Genomic DNA, 20191 nt, shown 5'->3' with positions numbered 1-20191 from the left:
GCAGAAACCTTGAGGGAATGAATGTGCAACAATCACGTTGGTATAATGATTATAAATTTTACGATTAATACGACCTTATTTTATGAAAATTTCTAATGAAAAAGAATTACATTTTAATTTTCACCACAGAGTTGGATTTGCTACAAAGTTGTATTGAAGATATGTTGAATTTTTCGAGAATGAGTGCTCAGAGCCGCTTCTGTGAAGATTTCTTGAAATATTTGCATATATGATGCTCGTTCATTACATTTTATTATCATGGTGCTCATTGATAGTTAGCATTATCATTAGGAGGCTAATAATATTTGATTACGTCCGCAGCGCACTCGTCGACGTGGGCATTATTTTAATAAGCAACTTTACGACTTCACGATTCTATAATTTTATGCACAAGAACGCGTTTTACGCGTGGGCATTTTTTCTCCTCGTCGAAATTTTTTACCTATTGAAGGTGCCATTCCCCAAACCTAAAACATAACTCAATGGCACTACTCCTGTTCGAAGTGTTTGGAATTTAATCGTCAATAACGGCCATAAACAGTCATTAGCAGAGCGCAACATAAAACTCCAGCTAGTGATTGTGACGAGGAGGTAAAGCGTGTGGCAAACAAATGTATAATGCATTCATTTCATAATAAAAATGTGAGCATAAAGTTTTATTTCGTTGGCAACAGGTCAAGATGCACCTCGCGGCACATAAAAATAATATACTTTTGGTAATAACAATAAAATAAATTACCGCATTCGTGCACCACCTTCTTCTTCGACTTCTTCTTCTACCTACCAGCACGCTGCGAGGAAAAAGTCATTTAGTTAAAATACGAGCGCATTATGTTTATGGTGTCCGATGATTCGGGGCGTTAGGCAGCAACATGAAGCGCATAAAAATGAATTAATGTGTTAATTAGAAACCGAACTCGAGGCCGCGCGCACGCCATTTCCACCCGAGGAAATAGAAATTAAGCCATTCACTATGGAAGGAAATAATGAATCCTCTGCCTTAGGTTTGAACCGTGGAATTAAGAGTAAACTTGGAACTATTGCTGGAAGGTTTGAAGGTTTTCGTAGAGACGACTTGTTAATTGTCAATTAGAATTTCATTATTGCTTCTAAAACCATCAGAGCTAAAATAATAAAATAATAAATATGTTAGGCAAACATATGATGGAATTTAATGCAATTAAAAAGGGTCTATTAATTTTTACGAGTCGAATACATTTCCCAACCATAAACATTTGCATCAAATGTATTATAAATAAGTCAAACAAAAGCAATTCTTGTTGAGAGTTGAATACTTTTTGTATTTCTTCCTCTTCTTTGTGCACGTATAACACAAAAACCTTGATAACGACTCGACATCACACTAGAAATTAATTAAGCAAATTGTTTCGGGCGATATCTTGATGCGACTTTCGTGCAATGCATTGCTGGTTGCCGCAGTGGCGGCGCGCGTCGCCATCTTGGTCGCATCCTGGAACGAACAATGAGTTAAGCAAACAAGTAGCGTCATTAATTATGATTTATAATTAAGTGCAGCGCGCGTACGGGGTCCGCGGGGCTGGTGTGTCATTTTATGTTTGCTTAATTACAAATTACAGCATTAATAGGCTTTCCCGACTATACATCTAGTTATAACACGGTTTGCGTTTCACATTCGGATGCGATGCGGATTCACGAGCCACGTGCAACCAAATATACACCATGTTTGAATTATTGTTGATGCAATTGCGATTAAAATTGTAAACTTTGCGCGCGTAATTATGAATGCATTTGCGCTGCTTTGATTAAAATTGGGTTTGCATATGCATGCACTATGCACATGAGAAGGGTTATGAGCCGTGCATGCGTACGTTGTGTGGTTGATTGCGAGTATAATGTTCGCAACACTGCAACCACCACATCATCATTGCGCGTATAGGTATATACAGGTATATTTCATATAATTTAGTAATTCTAATGGCGTCCTGGTTTCTTTGCGTTGGGCCATTCTTGCATGTACCTAGCGAACGTGGCGTCACACGCCGCGGTGCGTGCTTCCGGTGCGCGTTTCGCCGCGGATTATTCGTGGCCGCGTCGGGGCGGCGATGCCGGAGAACGCCCTTCGCGCCATTTCCAACCGAGGGAAAAAAGTTCTATAAGTAGTTATATCGAACGCGTTTTGCATGCGACGCTTTTTTTTCCATTCCGTTTCTGGAGTAATGTCGTAAAATCCGGTGGCCATTTTGATTTTATGCCGATTGCACGACTCATGAGTCGTGGATATGTACAAACGTGAAAAATGCATGTCGCGTGCACGTTGCAATGAGAATATTATTTCTACAAGCCATAGAGGGAGTAGCTCATGCAAGGGTGGTTAATGAGGGTGGAATTCTAGACGGCCATGATGCTAATGGTCGTCAACTTTGGCGTATTGCACAAATTTGCATAATTTCAACTAATTTCCGTTATTATTTCAAATAATTTCCTCTAATTGTTAAAGTTTGCAGCGCTAATTAAATTACGGCATAAAAATTGAAGTTTAAAATAGCCTACGGATGAATATACGACATTAACAAAATAATTATCGAACATTTGTTTCTTAATTCGCGACGCTTTATAATTTTCGCTCGTCGATCGCGCACGCACTTGTCTCTCTCGTTATCGGCACCTGCCGAAATCGCTCGTAATTCATCCTTTATTACGCCACATGTCTGCTTGTCGGGCAATTATGCCTGTTTATTTGTTTTCGCCTCTCGGCGCACACGGCCTCCGCCGTCTTCATCGGTCGCGCATCCATCAATTTGCAATTGCATTTTTCATATTCATCCAGCCGGCCTTCAACGCCGCACAAAAATATCGTATTACCCCGCACACATAATAACCGCAGTGAACGCGAATGTGAAATGTTGTTAATACAGGTGGAAGATAGTTAATCGTAAAATTGCAATGTGTGTTGCATAATTATCGAGATATTAAACCGCGATGTCAACTGATCGATGGGTTCATAACCTAACATCAGAACTACTTTTGGGAGTCGCCTGGGAATCACTTGCGAGCGCCGTTCAATGGATTTTTTGTTTAATAATTTAATCAGATTGGACAGGCGCGTACTGAAATGTTTCCTGCGCGCACGCTGTGATAACGATCTAAATGATAGGTGATGAGCTCGTAAAGTTCGAACTTTACAACGCACGAACACAATGAATCCCCATGACTTGTTCCTTTCAGCATTACGCTGGCTTTCTGCGGTGTTATCTGCGTATATTCATACCGACGTAAAACGCTTGCGCCTAATGTAGCGTCGCAGCAACATGGGCATGAGCACGCTTGTCGAATTTAATATTATAATCAACAGCCCAACGTTTTAAACATTGTAAACTGCGCAGAGGTGAATTTTAATTACAGCGCCGACGGGCCGAGGCACTTGTCGGGCGGCGCCCACCGCGCTTTAATTACACGTTGTTTTCTGCCGAAATTTTCGAATTACGCCGCTTGCGAGCACGCTACCCAGCGCGAGCAAACGAGGAAGTCGAGCAATCGGCCTGATGGCATCGCCGACGTGTTCGCAGGTACGTGATTTCGATTCAATCTCGGTTTCTTGGGCGCGCCGCGCAACGAGACTTGTTACCCAACGAAAAACGGTGTAGAAGTCTGCTTTTTAACGTAATTAGTGAGCTTGAGATATGACGTACGTTATTAATTGCTTTTTAATAACACGCCACGCGAATAAACATAGTTTTTTTCTGTGTTTGTCTAGCGCTAGAGCACTGTAACTCTAACGCAATTATTCAAATCGTACTTTAAAAACGAGGCAGTGGATTAAAATTTTCATGAAAGTTTCTTTTGAGAACTACCGCGCATGCGTATTAAGTCCAACAGCTTAAAACTAAATGCTAATTTAGTACTTTTTGTGGCAATTACGATCCGAATTGACTTTCTTTGAAGGCATAAATGCATGTTGAATATGAAGCGTTAATGCGCCAAAGAAATTACGTACAAATTGCATCCGAATACAACATGTCAAAGTTGTAATTTATAGCGATTATTAAGCGTAATTAGAACACAGCGCGGTCAATTCGTCGTTGGATGCGCATCCGAAGAAGTCTGAATGGTCAATGCACGATCCGAACGCATCGCAATTATGAATTCGAGCGTATTCCGCGAACGTATAATTTCGCCGGGCGAATGAAGCACGAAGAATGACGCCGATTATGACGACGTTTATGAAATCAGATAGCGCTCGCTCGTCGTAATATCCTTTAATGCGCGAGAGTGTAATCCGCGTATTAAACGTGCCCACTTCGTTAAAACGCACTTCCTCACTGCGCCAAGCCGTGCGCGCATTGAGTTTATTTAATGCTTAATGCATTTTGCATTTTTTCGCCGGTAGGATATTAAGACATTCGTCTTAAGTTACACACGGCATCGGAATAAAGAAATAAATGAACGCAATTGTCATACGGCCGGAGGGCGTCGGTATCGGTGCGCGCGCTAAGGTTGGTAGCGCGCGAATATTCATTAAATTTAAGCGCAATTTAAACATGCTAATATGTAATATGAGATAACGGCGATTGCCTACGAGCGCTGCCAGGCGAGCAAAGGTGAAGCGAAAGGTAAAGGTGGAAACGAACACGAACGAGGTGGAAATTACACGCCGTAAATTTTATTGTGTTTATTGAATGCGAAATTAACGAACACGCTGGGTTTTTTTTTTCTTTCTAATTGCGATAAACTTTAAGACAACTTGACGTGCGCATTGTGCACTTGATTGGAAAGCTTTCTTGCTGCCACATCAATCAATAACACACCGAAACGAGCGCCGCCACATTGAGCATATCTAATTACAATACAACATTGTTCCAACATGAGAAGTTTTGTTCCACGCTGGACACCATTGCCGCTCGGAGAGCAGCATGTGGAGCGCATGTGGAAACGGTAACAAAGCAATAATTTAATACTCGGGATTTGAATTTCAAATGTATTTTTTTCTCGCGACGCGACGCGGAATGATTGCTCACACTTTGAAGCACGTCGGACACGCACCGCACTCCTGTATGTTGTATACGTACGCACAAGGCACAATGTATTCATAAATAATTATTTTGTTTTAAATTGGTGCCGCACTCAGTCGCAGCGAGCCCTTTTTCCGAGGCGCGTGTTTTTTGTCGCGCTCTCGCGCTGCCGTGCAACCGTCAACAACATGCAACAAATATTATGCCCGAGTGGCGCACGGAACAAATAAAAGTCACAATTGATGGCGACGCCTTGGATTTCTTGTTTTCCGGAAGACTGACCCGTAAATTTACGTCGTGTCGCGCCGCGTCACATTTGAATATTTCACATCGAGCTGGTATATTTCGAATTCTTCCTGCGTCCAGGAGTAAACACGTTTCGTGTAACGACGGAAGGAAGATATAAATATGCCAATGAGGTGCTTGCCGGAATGCCTCTTGACACTTCTTCTTCACGGCCCGCCGCGAGATTATATAAAGCCATTAAAACGAAATAATCGTTAATCGTTATTAACAGCAACGCGCCCGGCCGAAAGCTGCGAGCGCAAAAAGCGTAAAATAATGATTGGTTATTTGATCGCTCGAGCGCGCGTAGGTACTTAACGCAACGTAAATCGACGAAAAAACATCATTCACAACGATATTTATGTGTGAAACTGATAGTTTTATGGCAGTTTTAATTTTTGGTTACTTTGATTTAATAGTTCAGCATTCACTCTATTGCAATCAGGAATTATTTTTTCGGACACCGCAATCAAATACAAAGTGCATTTATGATCGTTCGCATAAATTAATTTGTTTATTGCCTGTTTATTGTCGTGGTTAAGTTCTTTCTAGATGCGAGATATCGGTTTACAATTTCAATAACGTCCGTGCATAAATCAATAGCTAATAAATATCTGCTTAATCGATGAAAATGCGAGACACATAAAATAATTGAGATAACACGTAATTTTGCATTAAAATTAGCTAAAAGCTAAAAATTAATTAAACAAATATTAACTATCTCTTGTTCGCTGATTGTATTCATAATTAATTAGTAGGCAGTTAGGCAGACAAGAAGTGCCAAGCATGATGTCGTAATCGAATGTAATGGAATCGCTTGCAATGACTAAATCAATTACTCGAAATCGAATAACGCCGTAATTCTTGCAATATTGTGTGCATAAAATTAGATAAATGTGCAGCGCGCTATGCGCGAGGAGAATGTGATGTTGGAACCAAAAGGAAACATTATACGAAACCCACGTGAACATCCACATCCATCTTGGAAACAATGTCGCAACGAATTGTGTTTCACTGTTTACCATTCCGTACCTACTCGGATTATGTATACATTGTTTCCAAGCTACTTGTACTCGGGCTGCGATCATTCGAAATCGGCACTTTTTCAATTAAAAATTAAACATTGCATGCAGCGGATTGTCGTATTGTTGGAATTGTAGAAAATGCGATTGACATCTGGTTGTTTTAAATGGCTTTGCGTCAGTCGGTGAGCTATGTTAATTCGGCGCCGACCCGCAAAGGAGACAAAGTAAAGAGTGGAGATTTGCATCTTTCGTTGTTTAAGATTTCCGATTGCGTAAGCGGCAATCCTCGAGATGCGGATTGCATTGTCGGCATTTGCGCTTTATTTGCGTATGTGGGCAAACGGATTGTGCAATAGACATTTTCTCCACAGCCATAAGCTCTGTTTAATTTAATTTCATGTTATTTCATTATACTTACTGCAATTATGTATATTTTTACATTGGTTTATAAATTGGCTATAAATTTGTATGGGTTTCCGGTTTGTGGCAGCCATTTTGTCATAACTTAAGATGTCATGTTGTATCGTGCAAATCTCGTTTATTATTTTGTTGTGGTTGAGTTCCTATGGTCTCTTCTTGGCATTTCTGATTGTGTAACGATTAGTTACGGCAAATGATGCGTGAAATCTCTCTGTTGGCGCAAGGCAGTACGGTAGCCGACGAGCTAATTGACCGCACCGAATGTCCACGCTATACTGGAGAATTCTAGTCTTTGCGGAAAAACTAAAACACATACGGACCATTAACGCTACCTGTACTCACAGCCATAATCAGTGGTTTGAGTGGAAACGCCCTGTGTGCTAGCCAATTATTAATTTTGTATCGGCGGCGATTTGCAAACACGGCGAATATGTAACTCTGCGACAACTAATAAATAATAAATAATAATGGACAATTAGCTGGGCAGCGCATAGTTGAATGAATGCCGCTCGCGTGAATAACTCGCAAGAGTTGTGTGTTGAAAATACGAAAACTCATTTGGTTTGTAAAAAATGGATTTAATAACGAATATTGAATTTATGTACATAGATTAGATTGTTCCAGCGATCGTTTTTTTGTTGTATTCGCTGGTAATTGATTAAAATCGTTTCCATTGCGAATATTGTGAAATGTTTACGAGATTGCTCGACCTCGCACTGGATTATTTTACTTTTAAACATACAAATGAAAATTTTATTCAATTAAAGATGTTTCCTATATTAATGCATTTGTTTTTAATTTGTAGGATACTTTCGGATGGTTCTACAGCAACACAATAATGTAAGTACATTTATATCTTTCTACTAGTTACTTACAATCGTAAAAATGAATTTGAATTATGAAATGAGAAATGGACTTGTGATTGTCTGACCTCGCACTCGACTGTAACCGATTGCAAGTCAGTTGGTGTAATTATAAATTTAAGGGTGAGGTATTGCCTAGCCATAAATACATTTAGTAAATCCGATCAGGAAAAACACGATTAGTAATCACCGACACAATCGTCGATCATTCCATCAGACAGTTGCATGCGGCGTGCGCTCCACCCACACGGTGTCGATAGGTGAACTCTGCAAACTCTCAACTTTCAACAAACTTTCAAGCCGGGCGCTGCGCACCGCGGGCGCACATGGGCGCAGACATTACGCAATAATTGGTGAAATTCCACATTGCACATTGCATTGTGTTAATAATCAATTAAGTGCCGTTCCGGCGCACCAACACACTAACACACTCAAGCCAGGCGCGCATTGTTGTGGAGCGCGCGCGCGTTTAATCTGCCGGTTGCAGCGTGCAGCTGAATAATTTCAGCCTCTGTGCGTACACAAACACACACACACGAAGTGGACGGCGGGTACATCGGTCGGGTGGTAATTGAAAGTTTAAATTGTTTGTTCGTCAAAATGCGTGCGACGTTCGGGCGCACGTAGCGTACGCAATTATTGCGCTGCGTATGTGCGCACCGCGGCGGATATGGGGACCGCGGCGAATCGGTAATACGATGTAAATAAGCGCGCACAAACTGCCAGCGGAGTAATTACACCCCGTTGTTGTTTGCTGCGCCGCGTGTTGCTGCTTTTTTTTGCTCTCGATTTTTATTCTGCGCTCGTCCGCGCCGACCGCTTTACGTAATTGTTAATTTAGCTACTGGTGTTCGTTAAAATCCAATTTACAATCTAAACGCTTTCTGCTGGTGAAATTTTTGAAATATTCAGGATAAACTAAAACAAAAATGGGTTTATTTCTAAATATTTATTTTATCTAACATTATAAACGTAAACATTGCGCTTTTCTTCTATACATATTCTCTAATCAGACTTTCTTTCGGATCTAACGTGTTCTCAAAGTAAGCCTTTCTCTGAACAAGTGGTAAATGCCTCTGTCGCAACAAATAATTCTCATTACCGTGAACCGAGTACATATTCTCACCCTCTCTGCCCATCAGTTTCCGTAACGCTTTGTTCCGCTGCAATATTTTGCCGTAAAATTCAATTGCCCCTTCTACGAATATAGGATTCAAATGCTTAAGCTCCTCATCAACTTTACGTTCATATTTCAGTTGCGTAAAGTCCTTGACAAAGATATAATTCGTATACCAAAATGATCCTACTAGTCCATACATTACTAGTCTGATTCCTACTGGTTTTACATACATATTATAGCGCATGTTAATAAACTGACTGAATGCATAGGTGAAATATACTCCTAAAGTGCAGTATGCTGAATCAAAGTACAACTTCATTGTTTCTGCCATTCGCATTTCCCTAGCCATTGCATACATTTGTGCTTTTTCTGATAAGACTAGTGATTCCAAGAAATCTTTGGCCTCTTTTGAATCCCAGACAACTGATTCTGCCAAGATCTGTAAAGGTACAAAATAAATTCAAATTATGATGTTTTAAGAGTTTAGAAATTGAATTGATAAACAAAGCATACTTTAATATTGTGCCTTTCAATTGTGTCAACATTATCATAAGAGAAATTCACTGGCAGGCCTATAATACATCCAAACTTGCTATATGAAGATCCAGCAGAAAATATGTCAAAGCCAACAACTGAGAATGCACTATATATCTTTTTTGTTTTCTCTGACACCTCAGCAAGATCAAGAGTTTTCTTAAATCGTTCCAATAGATCAGGACGAACCGGAACTGCTATGCCTTTTCTGAAAGAGTTGTTATATTAGTTAGATAAAGTTAACCTCTACAACTGTGCAGTTTACCGGTAGTAATGCACGACGTTCTTATATTGTTCAATTAAAAATGTATGAGGCACGTATTGCGCAGAAAATGCTCCAATTGCTGCAACGGTACCGACAGCAAAACTAAATTTTCGCCCATTTTCCGAGACAAACCACGATCCAAGTTTCTTAGCAGACATTTCGACTCGAAAATAGATGTGCGGACAATTTTCCTGTATGTTGGGTTGCCGACAGTTGGTTGCAAGAATCGGCACATTATAAAATCACTATGAATTCAAAAACCCAGTTTACGTTTTAGATTAAATTAAATTTATATTTCTTGTTTTAAACTTAAATTTATATAAAATTAATTTACTACTTACCTAAATTGATTTTTATGATTGCAATTGTTTAGTTTGTGTTGTTTAAGCTACTTTTTGTTCAAATTCGTACGTTTGAATTTATGAACTAGGGGAAACATGAAATTCCCTAGAAATGCTCATGTGCAACAAATAAAGTAAGCGAGTTCGGTGATGTGAAAAAGTTTATTCAGCATTGTTATAATGAATCAGTAAACTACAATCAAAGTTTACGATTGAAGTTAAGACATCACGGATTAATTACCACGAAGTTTTGGTAAGTGTTATATTGTCTTTAATTAACTCTGAACAAAAACATAAAAATAACCTCAAATCTTCAAAAACATGTGTATGTTATAACGAACTTTTAAACTACATTACTCATTTAAACTTTAAACTTTAAGATCACTTGTCCATAAAATGGGTGATCCAAACGAGAAACGCAAACGCATGTCCTGTGCCTTGGAAATTAATAACCCAGTCAACTTGTTGCAAACATTGCATAGTGTTTGTGCAGATGGTTACCACTTCATTGTGACAAACCTTGCTCATCCTATGAACTGCAGAGACTTGACTGATAAGGAGCCAACAAAAATAATAGGAAGGACTGATAGAGTGCTGCAATCTGTAGATTGGAGTAAACTTATTGTTGGTAAGATTTCTAGAGCTTATGAAGTAGATAATGAAATTGAGCACATTAGAGAATCAGAAAAGTTGCTTTTAAAGCAAGAATTAGGCTTTGCAAGTCATCTAGTACTGCCAGCTATAATGATTAAACTACAACAAGGTCAGAATAGAAACCTTGCACATATACTTTATAATAAATTCCAACTTGGAGTGCCTTTTCAAGTTTGGGTGCAAATGCCTATTAGGAAAGCATCTTCTCCATTTGTGCAAAAGTCTGACAATGATGAATCTTGGGAGACTTGGAATGACTTTAGAAGAATTGCAAATTATCACAAAAAACTAGGCATAGTTTTAGAGCTTCCTAAGTTGGATCAACTGCCAAGCAAGGAAAGTTTAGAAAGATGGTGTGGAGAACCAGTAAAGGCATTAATTCTACACACCAGTCACTTTATTCCTAATCCACACAACCAACCAGTGTTGCCTAAGGTTTATCAGGAAATTATTAAGTTATTCATGGCACTCGATGTGCAATATGTGATTCAAGGGCCTTCAACTAAGTTCAGCTATAATCAATATTACAGTTATATGAATTTCTTAGGAAAGAAATTGTATGAAAACACTGTATTTAATGAGTTTTCATTAGGGTAAGCCATTTGTAACTTTAAAATGTGAACTAAAAATTCACTTTTTTGTTTTAATGTTAATAGCTGTGAAGATTTTTTGCAAAATCCACTTCAACCCCTGTCTGAACACTTGGAAGCGTCAGTGTACGAAATCTTTGAAAAGGATCCGATTAAGTACATTGAATATCAGAATGCAATCAGACGTGCGTTGGAAGATATGCCGCAAAGCCTCGAATGCGTTGTTATAATGGTCGTTGGTGCTGGTCGCGGACCTTTAGTGCAAGCAGTCTTGAATGCATCGTACTTAACACAACGCAAAGTTCGTGTTTATGCAGTTGAGAAGAATCCGTATGCAATAAACACTCTCGAGGAGCGCATTCAGAATGAATGGCAAGGACTTGTAACGCTGATTCATCAAGATATGCGCATATGTCGTCCGCCTGAGGACGCCGATATCCTTGTCTCTGAACTTCTAGGTTCTTTTGGCGATAACGAATTGTCGCCGGAATGTTTAGACGGCGCTCAGCGATTTTTGAAACCAAACGGTATTTCAATTCCTGAGTCGTACACTTCGTTTTTGGCGCCGTTGCAAAGTACAAAACTGCATAATGAGATAGTAAATGGTCGACTACATGACAAACCTGCGTATACAATGTATGAAACACCATACGTTGTGCATTTTGTGAATGCATATCAAATTGCACCTTCTCAGGTAGAATTTGAAGAAAAATTACATATTTCCTTTGTTTTTAAGTGTTTTTTATTTACTTTTAGCCATTGTTTACTTTTAAACATCCAAATCGGGAGGAACGTATTGTAAACGAACGCGTTAAGTCTGTAAAATTCCGAGCGCCGCAAAATTGTGTACTAACGGGTTTCGCTGGATATTTCGAAACCGTTTTGTACAAAGAAGTTATGTTAAGTATCAATCCACAGACGCATTCACCGAACATGGTCAGCTGGTTTCCAATATTGTTTCCACTCGCCGTACGTACCTTTGATTTGTTTGAATTCTTTGAAAATGCATTATTTTACCTTTTAGGAACCAATTCAAATAACGTCCGGCGCTATGATTGACGTTACTTTCTGGCGCGCCGAGAATGAAGAAAAAGTATGGTATGAATGGTGCCTGAATTCACCCGTGCGCGGCAGCATCTACAATCCAAATGGACGTTCGTATTTTATCAAAAAGTGAAGTTAACTTATGACACTATTTGTTGAATTGACATTATTTTGACTAAGTGAATTAATCTCTCAGAATTGTGTCAGTTAGAAGTTATTTATCCCAGTGTCATCCAAAATTTCTGATTCTTCCCTCCGCTGCTAACTCTAAAGCTCACATGCAATGTCTTTACCTAAACTATACTATAACATTATTTGTCCACCATGTCGCGCTGTATACATGTTGGCCCGCATGCTCGAAATAAAGCTGGAGTATGAGGAGATTGACATTATGGCCCGAAATTACATGAAGAAACTATCGAAGGTTAATCACACATGCAATTGTTATGACTTGTGCCTTACACGCTCTGCTTGAATTATAGATTAATGTTCGGCACACCATTCCTATTTTGTGGGATAATGGATATACTCTCACGGACAGTCACGTGATTGGTACTTATTTGGTTCAGAAATTTACCAACAACACGACTATTTATCCAGATGATCTCCGGAAACGAGCTTTGGTTGATCAGTATCTACATTATGATTCTGGAGTGTTGTATCCTATTTTATATCAAGCTTTAGTAACTATTTTTCATTTACCAGTATGCAATTGCTGCAACAATTATAATTTCAGACCCCAATCCTATTTCGGAATCAGTTTGGTCTTACAGTCTCCAATGTCTCGAGAATTCAAGAAAACTATGGTTTCCTAAACACCTTGTTGAAAAATCGTCAGTGGTTGACCAGCGACAATCTTACCCTTGCAGATATGTCCTGCCTGGCAACTATGTCTACATTGGATATGTTGTATCCTGTCGATCCAAAACATTACGTAAACTTACACAGTTATCTGCAGCGTTGTGAAAAACTACCATACTATGGTGATTGCCACCTGCGCGGGTTGAGTAAACTGGCTCAAGTGATCCAAGATAAGATTGTTGCGTACAACGCTAAGAACAAGCCTGTTAGCAACGCGCCATCGACCTCATCCAAACAAGAAACTCCTACACAACATCAACCCGCTGCTCCATCGGCCCCCACCGCTCCCTCGGCCCCTACATCTAAAACCACCTCTAACAACACAAATACTACTCCACCGGGTCCCAACACTCAATCATAAATTGTTTTATTGTGCAAAGGCCTCAGTACACACATTATTAATTCACATTGGGCGAACGCCTTCCTAAAGGTCTAACTAGTTCACAAATAAAGGTCGCAATTATATCATTGTTATCGCACACATCAACAACCTTCAGTAACGAAAAAAATGGTACATTAATCAATATGTTTCGGTAACGTGGAAACCTTGTATCCAAATTGTGAGCTTCTATACAAATTATGTATTTATAAATAGCAACAAAAGGTGAAAGCTAATGTGAATCGATAGCGTAACATTAACAATTCCGTGCTCTAGCCGAGTTTACGCGTATGTATTATTTAGTAGCGCGAGTCCAATCGGGGCGGCGTGCATATGCAACTGGTAATGAGGGATCGATTATTCGGCTGACTCCTCAGCGCCAGCGAGCGCTTTTTCGTGCATTGCTTTGAAATCATCGAGGCCAACGCTATTTGCCTCGTAGTAGGGTAGTTCCTCCACGCGGGCGATCCACTCTAATAATTTTGGACATGCCTCTTCATCGATAGGAACCAGGACATTCAATGAGGTGACGGACGGAATTAGGGCCAAATCGGCGATGGTACAATTATCGCCGACCATCCATTCCCGGTCGCCTAGGAATTTTTCTAAAATGTTATATGCGTCGTTGGCTTTGTCGATAAGTTTTTCGTCGATGGTAGTGTTGCCTTCAAAGAAGAAGGGACGCTGAAAAAATTCATTACGTAAAAGTAACGGTGGAAAATTACTATCATTAGAATCTAATTCTATCCCTTGAGATTGAACTTACGACGATTTGTCCTAGCAAGGATTGTAAAGTGCCGCAATTGTAGAATAATCGATGATGAATCAGAGCTCGCAGCTTGGGATCGTCTGGGTACATATTTGCGTTGTCTTCGTTGCAGTATTTCGATGCCAAATATATAATTATTGCGCTACTGTCGACCAGAATAAGATCGTCATCCTCGAGCATAGGAACAGTGTGTTGAGGATTTTTCTATATACGCAGAAACAAATTAATTAATTAATTAGCTTTGCTTTAAGTTAAAATAATTTTATTATTAATGTTACCTCGACGTAGTCTGCTTCCAAATGTTCTCCAGTTGCCATGTCAATGTCTGTGAAATCCAGTTCCACGTCCAATCCTTTGGCCGTCAGGAGAACGCCCCGGCTCGGAGGACTAATGTCCTTCTTGTATAACATCGGTGCCATGACTTCGGGTGGTTTTCTGTTATGATGTTCTCGCGATGCAGGTCACTCGGTAACTGAGCGTTGCCGAAGTTTCGTGGAGCTCTCCGTTGTGCCACTGCGACATTAGTGTATCATGCGCTCTGTTTTTCCTGTCGGCTAGGGCATAAAATTGATTTGCCACATGTTTTTTTTGTCGGAAAATGAATAACAACGGCGGTGCCGACCTGACTCCGAAGCGTGTGACATTTTATCAATTCATCTACCGTCCTGACACGCACAGCGACGATAGAAGTCGATTAAAGATTATTTAATTTTTAAATTATTAGGTATAATAGGAAAAATACAATATTTATTATTGATGGTATAGCTTTTCGCTGGTTGTGTATATTTGAAAATTAGTTTTAAATTACTTAATACTTTAATGAGTATTGAAGGAGATTAAATCGAAGGCAAGAAAAGTTATACACCAGGTGAAAGAAAAACTTTAAAGGTGAATTTTTGTTTTTTATTTTATTTTATATACCAATGGATTATATTTTATTAGAGTGTGATGTACATGTACAATGTTATAAATGTCAGTGTCGCATAGTCGTTGACCGCGTCGAAGGTTTTTCACCCGTCGCTAGATTCTGTATATCAACCGCCTCCACTACCCCCTTAACTAACAACCATGAAACTTTGATAATGTGTGTGTGTGAGTCATTGATTAATTCACGATAAAAATCGTCTGTACTAATAATTGAAGAACATCAGTCCATGAAAGTAGAATCTTTATGGTTAATGATCTTATAAATTACACAGTTTCATAAAGTTTTGTTCTACAATCATTATGAGACCAGTAGTAGTAAAATTTTACCTAAATTTAAATAATTTAATTCATATAATTCTGAATTTTGTTTACAGAATGCACCAGTCTTGTGCACTACGATTTGGAACTACGCGCATGGGGCAAGGATCACGCTGGTGAGTCTAGTTGGTTCTAGTCGCCAAGATAAGTCGCCGGTTTGTCTTCGTGTGTTTCTCGTTACTCGTCGCCATGTTGCTTGTATATTTACTTAAGTGAACTTCGCTCTACTGCAAGCCACATTTAAGGAAGTTTGCCGTCGATCCACATATACCAAGTAGGTAGTTTCAGTAAATACTGTTTTATTATTTCTTGTCCTGGTTCGTACAAGAAATTTATCTTTTATTACCCTAATTTCTGTTTGATTATTCTATATTTTCATAATAGAATTTTGTTTATATCTAGGCGTTTATCGACAAATTAACCTGAATAGTAAATTGAATTCGGTCAATCGTTATATTTGATCCCGCATCCACGGCTACATGCTGCAAACCATATGGGGCTTGTAAATTTATAATTAAATTAATTAATCATTAATTAATTCGGTTTTTAGAATTGAATCTTATAACATTTGCGGTCCTTCTATTCTGTGCATGTAATTAACGAACTATCTTCGTTCTCTTCTCTCCGCGTTTATCGATGTCTCTGGATGTAAACAACTTTTTTTTATGGCGTTGGACTGTTACGCTGTCCGCGTACCGTTGCATTGTTCCCAGCTCGAATTGTTGATAGTGTTGAAATTTAATTTAACTCTTAAAAAATAATTTTCAATGAGATTTTACTTTCTTTCTTCTAAAGTGAGTAGACAAGATATTTGCGCGTGCAACAAAATTATTTACACCCATTCTTATTCATTTCTTGCGGTTCGCATGTAGCGTGAGATCATGGTTTATTAGAATTCTTTGGTTTATTAGAATATTAGAAGGTACTAACCATGTGACAAAACATATAGTTTTTCTTTAAATTTGTATTGTAATAAATGTTTATGTTTAGTACTGTCGCAAGTGGCCATATAGTTTCAATATGCGTATGTGACAATATCTATGACATGTTCTTAATTTTGACTAGCATAAAGTTGCATTGTATTTTAATTTAGTTGAAAACACACGCTGAGTGGTCCTGATTTATGAACGCGGCGTTTTTGAAATTAGAAACAATAGTATTAATATTCATTTTTTAGGTTTGCTATCTTTAAGTCAAAAGAAAGAATACGATGTGGCGCAACTGAGGAGGAACAGGCAGAATGCATTTGTCCAGACTGCGACTGTTTTATTGAAATATCCTTTGCAACGATGTTATGGATGTGCGTATTTTAAGGCAAGTCTTTACGTTCTCTGAATTTCATAGCCATGGTAATTTTCGATATGAATAATTGTATATATTTTTATATAATGTTTGTAAATAAAACACAATATAATATTACAATCTCTTTCATATTTCTTTTTGATATCATCCTCTCTGTCGTTTTCAGGATTGACGTATTAAATCATATTGCATATAAGTCCTATGCACGTGGAGCGTGTGCACCACAGCTAAGGCTTGTGTTAATATTTTTAAAAAGTTGATAAAAGTAGAAACATAAATAGAAGAATCAAATATAAATGATAAAAACACTCGGTGGTCGAGTGGAGACGTGCACCTGCTGGCATGCTAGCAGACACGGATCGAATCTCAGGTATGGAAGGCATTTTTCTCAAATATAAAAATATCAGATGTAATTTGGGTTGCATATATGAATTGCAACGAAATATAAGAGAAATTAAAATACAAGTGAAGGCAATACGGGAAGTAAGAAAGTAAGCACAGGAGAAACGAGAACAGAGAAACAGAAGAAGGAAGGAGTAATATAGAATAGGAGAAGATAGAAGGAAGAGAACAGAGAGTAGAGTAGAGAAGAGGAGGAGATAGAAGAAAGAGAACAGGGGAGGATCAGATTTTTAAAATTTTTGGCACGTGTCGTTATGAGACAGTCTACGGTCGATCTCCCAGAGCGCCTCCGGCGCTCTGGTCGATCGCCCACTATTTCGATTCTTCCATTGCTCCCGGCCCATCCTACAGCTGCGATGTCTCTGCGCTTCATCCCCGAAATTATCAGGCATATCAACAATTTTTATGGTGGGGATCATCCCCAGAGAGAGGGAACTCCTTATAAGGACAATCCTTATAAGGTCTTGTTCAAATATTTCTAAGTTTTAAGTCGCCTCACGAGAGGGGACACTTAAAAATATTATTACAAGTTCTGACCTGTACCTGAAATGAAAGAAGGGGTGGACAAATCATACAGGTTACCTTAACAATTTTTATAGAGGGGATCATCCCCTGAGAGAGGGAACTCTTCCTGAAATGATAGAAGGGGTACACGAATCAAAGAAGTCAATATATCTTACTATTTCTTTATTAACAATAGAATACAAGTTTAGACTTTACAAGTCAAAAGAATACCTGTCGCCATATTGAAACAGGACTTACGACCTGCTAAGCCGCGCACATATAAGCAAGTACCACTTCGTACAGTTCTACCGGAATAAGAAAATTAGGAAATAGTTCATTTTCGACGTTATTGAAAATGAAAATGAATATACAGGGTGATACAAAAAGAAAATTTCCAGTGCAAATAAAAAAATCTAAACACTATAGACCTTGCTCGTTTTCACTCGACAATCAAGGAAACTAATATACAGGGTGTAACAAAAAGCAAACAAAATCATTTTAGAATATACGTCAACGACAAACTTTGAAACACCACAAATATGGCTATTTTACACGTGACATCACTGGAAAATTATATACAGGGTGTTACCAAAAGAAAATCTACAATGTAAAAATGGCTTCCAAGCAATGCAGATTGGAAACTTTTGCTGAGCAAGAAAAATTTATATGCAGGGTGTTGTCAATAGAAAATCTTCGATTTATAAAGAAAATCACCCCAAAGCAATAAATATTGCTCATTTTTCGCTGAGCATAAAGGAAAATTTATATACAGGGTGATGTAAGAAAGAAAACAAAAATTCAAGTTCTATTACCTGTTTCCATCTAGATATCCAGGAGAGGTGATAGGTACGGGGATAGAACCTAATAAATAATATTTAAATTATTAATTATAATTACTACTTTTAAAAAAATACTAAATCATGATCGCTTAAACCCAGAAACTAACAAACACGTGAAGCCAATTACAAACAGAACCTAACGGAAGCGAATAGGCAGCCGACGGAACGCGACAATATTGTACTACTTGCATTACATCGTGGATTAAATGTGACCATTTTCCGAGCTTCTACTAATTTGACTGATCGTTTTTCCTTATCGGGTGATGAATCCACATTTGATTGTTTAATTAGTCGAATGATAACAGAATATAATATTTATGTTACACACCTTCTAACATTTTCGTAGGTGAAATACTCCACAAGAGGCCCAAATCGTAGTGGTAATTCAAATTAATAATTAAATGAATACACAAAACAAAACCACTAGGAATTAGGAATTCTTAGCCGACGGGAGATATCCGCCGGCCGACGGCAAATACGTGCGTATCTTGTAAAACCAGGCAATTCTGCCTTCTAATTGTAATTCTGCGCACTACTTCTAAATCTTATCTTTGTTGACCGATTTTAATTCAACTACCAACTTAAAATCACAAGAAACGCGATTAGTCGCCCAAAAACCTCCGATCAAGTAAACGCGTCTTCCCCACGCGGCACCGCACGATCGACTAAGTAAGAAACAAAACGGCTGAGCGAGCCGGACGCGCCGCAACGCAATAACAAAAAGTTGTTTATGCACAAACACCGATAAGGATCAGGAGTGAGAAATATGAACAATTCATGTTGTGGATGCAGTCCAATGCAGTGAAAAGATTGTACGAGTATATTGTGAACGTATTCTCTTATTAGTATAAACAATATATCCTAAAATCCAGAATTGAATCCAGTCAATATGAGGAGGCAGTCACGGAGATAATATGGTGAAAAATCGGGGACAAAAACGAAAAATCTCTGCACTTAGTACTGTACGAAGGTAGCGGTAGAAGTGATTCTCATTCAGGGCACCGTTCGAAGGTAATGGTAGAGGTGACTCCAATCAGGGCACCGTACGAAGGTAGCGGTAGAAATGACTCCTATTCAGAGCACCGTACAAAAGGAAGTGGTAGAAGTGACTCGTGTTCAGGGCACCGTATGAAGGTTGCGAAGTGACTCGTGTTCGGGGCATTGTACGAAGGTAGCGGTAGAAGTGACTCCCATTCAGGGCACCGTACGAAAGGTGCGGTAGAAGGGACTCCCATTCAAAGCACCGTACAAAGGTAGCGGTAAAAGTGACTTCCGAACTGCGAATATAAGGTAGCGCAAGAAAAATACAACTACATTTTGTATAAAGCACTAAAGCGATAGAAGAAACACAAGAAATTTATCATTAATACCTGTTTATCCTTGGATATCAAACAAGAATAAAAACAGGGCAATATATTTATAAAACACTAATAAACCCTATAAAACTAATAATTTTATTGAAATTTTCTTTGCTATAAGTTATCCCGGTACTCCAAAATGAAGACAAAGTGCCTGCCGATGTTATCGCTCTTCTTCACACCCGGAAGCCCATTTAAAACGTATTTTATATATATATTACAACATTAATTAATTATCAATCTATTAAACGCGTTAACGCGATTACAAAATTAAGAATACAACTGAATAACGCGTGATGAGAGTGAAAACAGCTTGGGTGGTTGAAGAAACTTCACGCTACATCATACACTACAAAAATTTTATCATGATGTAATAATATTTTCAAACTTACCAATGACG

General features: G+C 38.7%; 4 protein-coding genes across 20 annotated transcripts in view; 2 read left to right on the top strand and 2 right to left on the bottom strand.

Moving 5' to 3' along the window:
• Nucleotides 1-16817, top strand: part of LOC135793344 (uncharacterized) — a 127006-nt gene extending 110189 nt beyond the window's left edge. For 9 of the 17 annotated variants that reach the window (XR_010548619.1, XR_010548623.1, XR_010548622.1 and 6 more), the window contains 3 exons: nucleotides 7527-7561; nucleotides 15443-15660; nucleotides 16564-16817. Coding sequence is in view for 5 of the 17 variants with exons in the window: in XM_065304261.1 (XP_065160333.1) it covers nucleotides 7527-7561; nucleotides 15443-15502; nucleotides 16564-16699 (231 nt within the window). In the remaining 12 variants the exon portion in view is untranslated. Of the gene's footprint in view, nucleotides 1-7526; nucleotides 7562-12415; nucleotides 12557-12614; nucleotides 12816-12868; nucleotides 15030-15442; nucleotides 15661-16563 lie in introns of those variants that run through there. The other 8 variants (XR_010548626.1, XR_010548621.1, XM_065304261.1 and 5 more) reach the window with 2 other exon arrangements.
• LOC135793343 (transmembrane protein 177) lies at nucleotides 8519-9699 on the bottom strand. The gene is made up of 3 exons (XM_065304260.1): nucleotides 9504-9699; nucleotides 9218-9446; nucleotides 8519-9143 (listed from the first exon to the last, which is right to left on the bottom strand). The coding sequence occupies exons 1-3, from the start codon at nucleotides 9659-9661 to the stop codon at nucleotides 8577-8579; spliced, it is 954 nt and encodes a 317-aa protein (XP_065160332.1). The 5' UTR covers nucleotides 9662-9699; the 3' UTR covers nucleotides 8519-8576.
• On the top strand, nucleotides 9860-12334 carry csul (protein arginine N-methyltransferase 5). Its single transcript, XM_065304259.1, has 5 exons — nucleotides 9860-10097; nucleotides 10225-11091; nucleotides 11155-11782; nucleotides 11845-12057; nucleotides 12113-12334. Exons 2-5 carry the CDS (start codon nucleotides 10241-10243, stop codon nucleotides 12263-12265), a joined length of 1845 nt encoding a protein of 614 aa, XP_065160331.1. The 5' UTR covers nucleotides 9860-10097; nucleotides 10225-10240; the 3' UTR covers nucleotides 12266-12334.
• Nucleotides 13344-14560, bottom strand: LOC135793346 (glutathione S-transferase 1-like). The gene is made up of 3 exons (XM_065304267.1): nucleotides 14420-14560; nucleotides 14139-14345; nucleotides 13344-14056 (listed from the first exon to the last, which is right to left on the bottom strand). Exons 1-3 carry the CDS (start codon nucleotides 14558-14560, stop codon nucleotides 13730-13732), a joined length of 675 nt encoding a protein of 224 aa, XP_065160339.1. The 3' UTR covers nucleotides 13344-13729.
• Nucleotides 16818-20191: the final 3374 nt, after the last annotated feature.

The sequence above is a fragment of the Atheta coriaria genome, unplaced genomic scaffold (genome assembly GCF_025399875.1).
Source record: "Atheta coriaria isolate IRGN ID8LTWV9N9 unplaced genomic scaffold, Caltech_Dcor_3.1 hic_scaffold_6_pilon, whole genome shotgun sequence".
Classification (NCBI taxonomy): Eukaryota; Metazoa; Arthropoda; class Insecta; order Coleoptera; family Staphylinidae; genus Dalotia; species Dalotia coriaria.
This window is presented reverse-complemented; position numbering and strand designations above follow the sequence as displayed.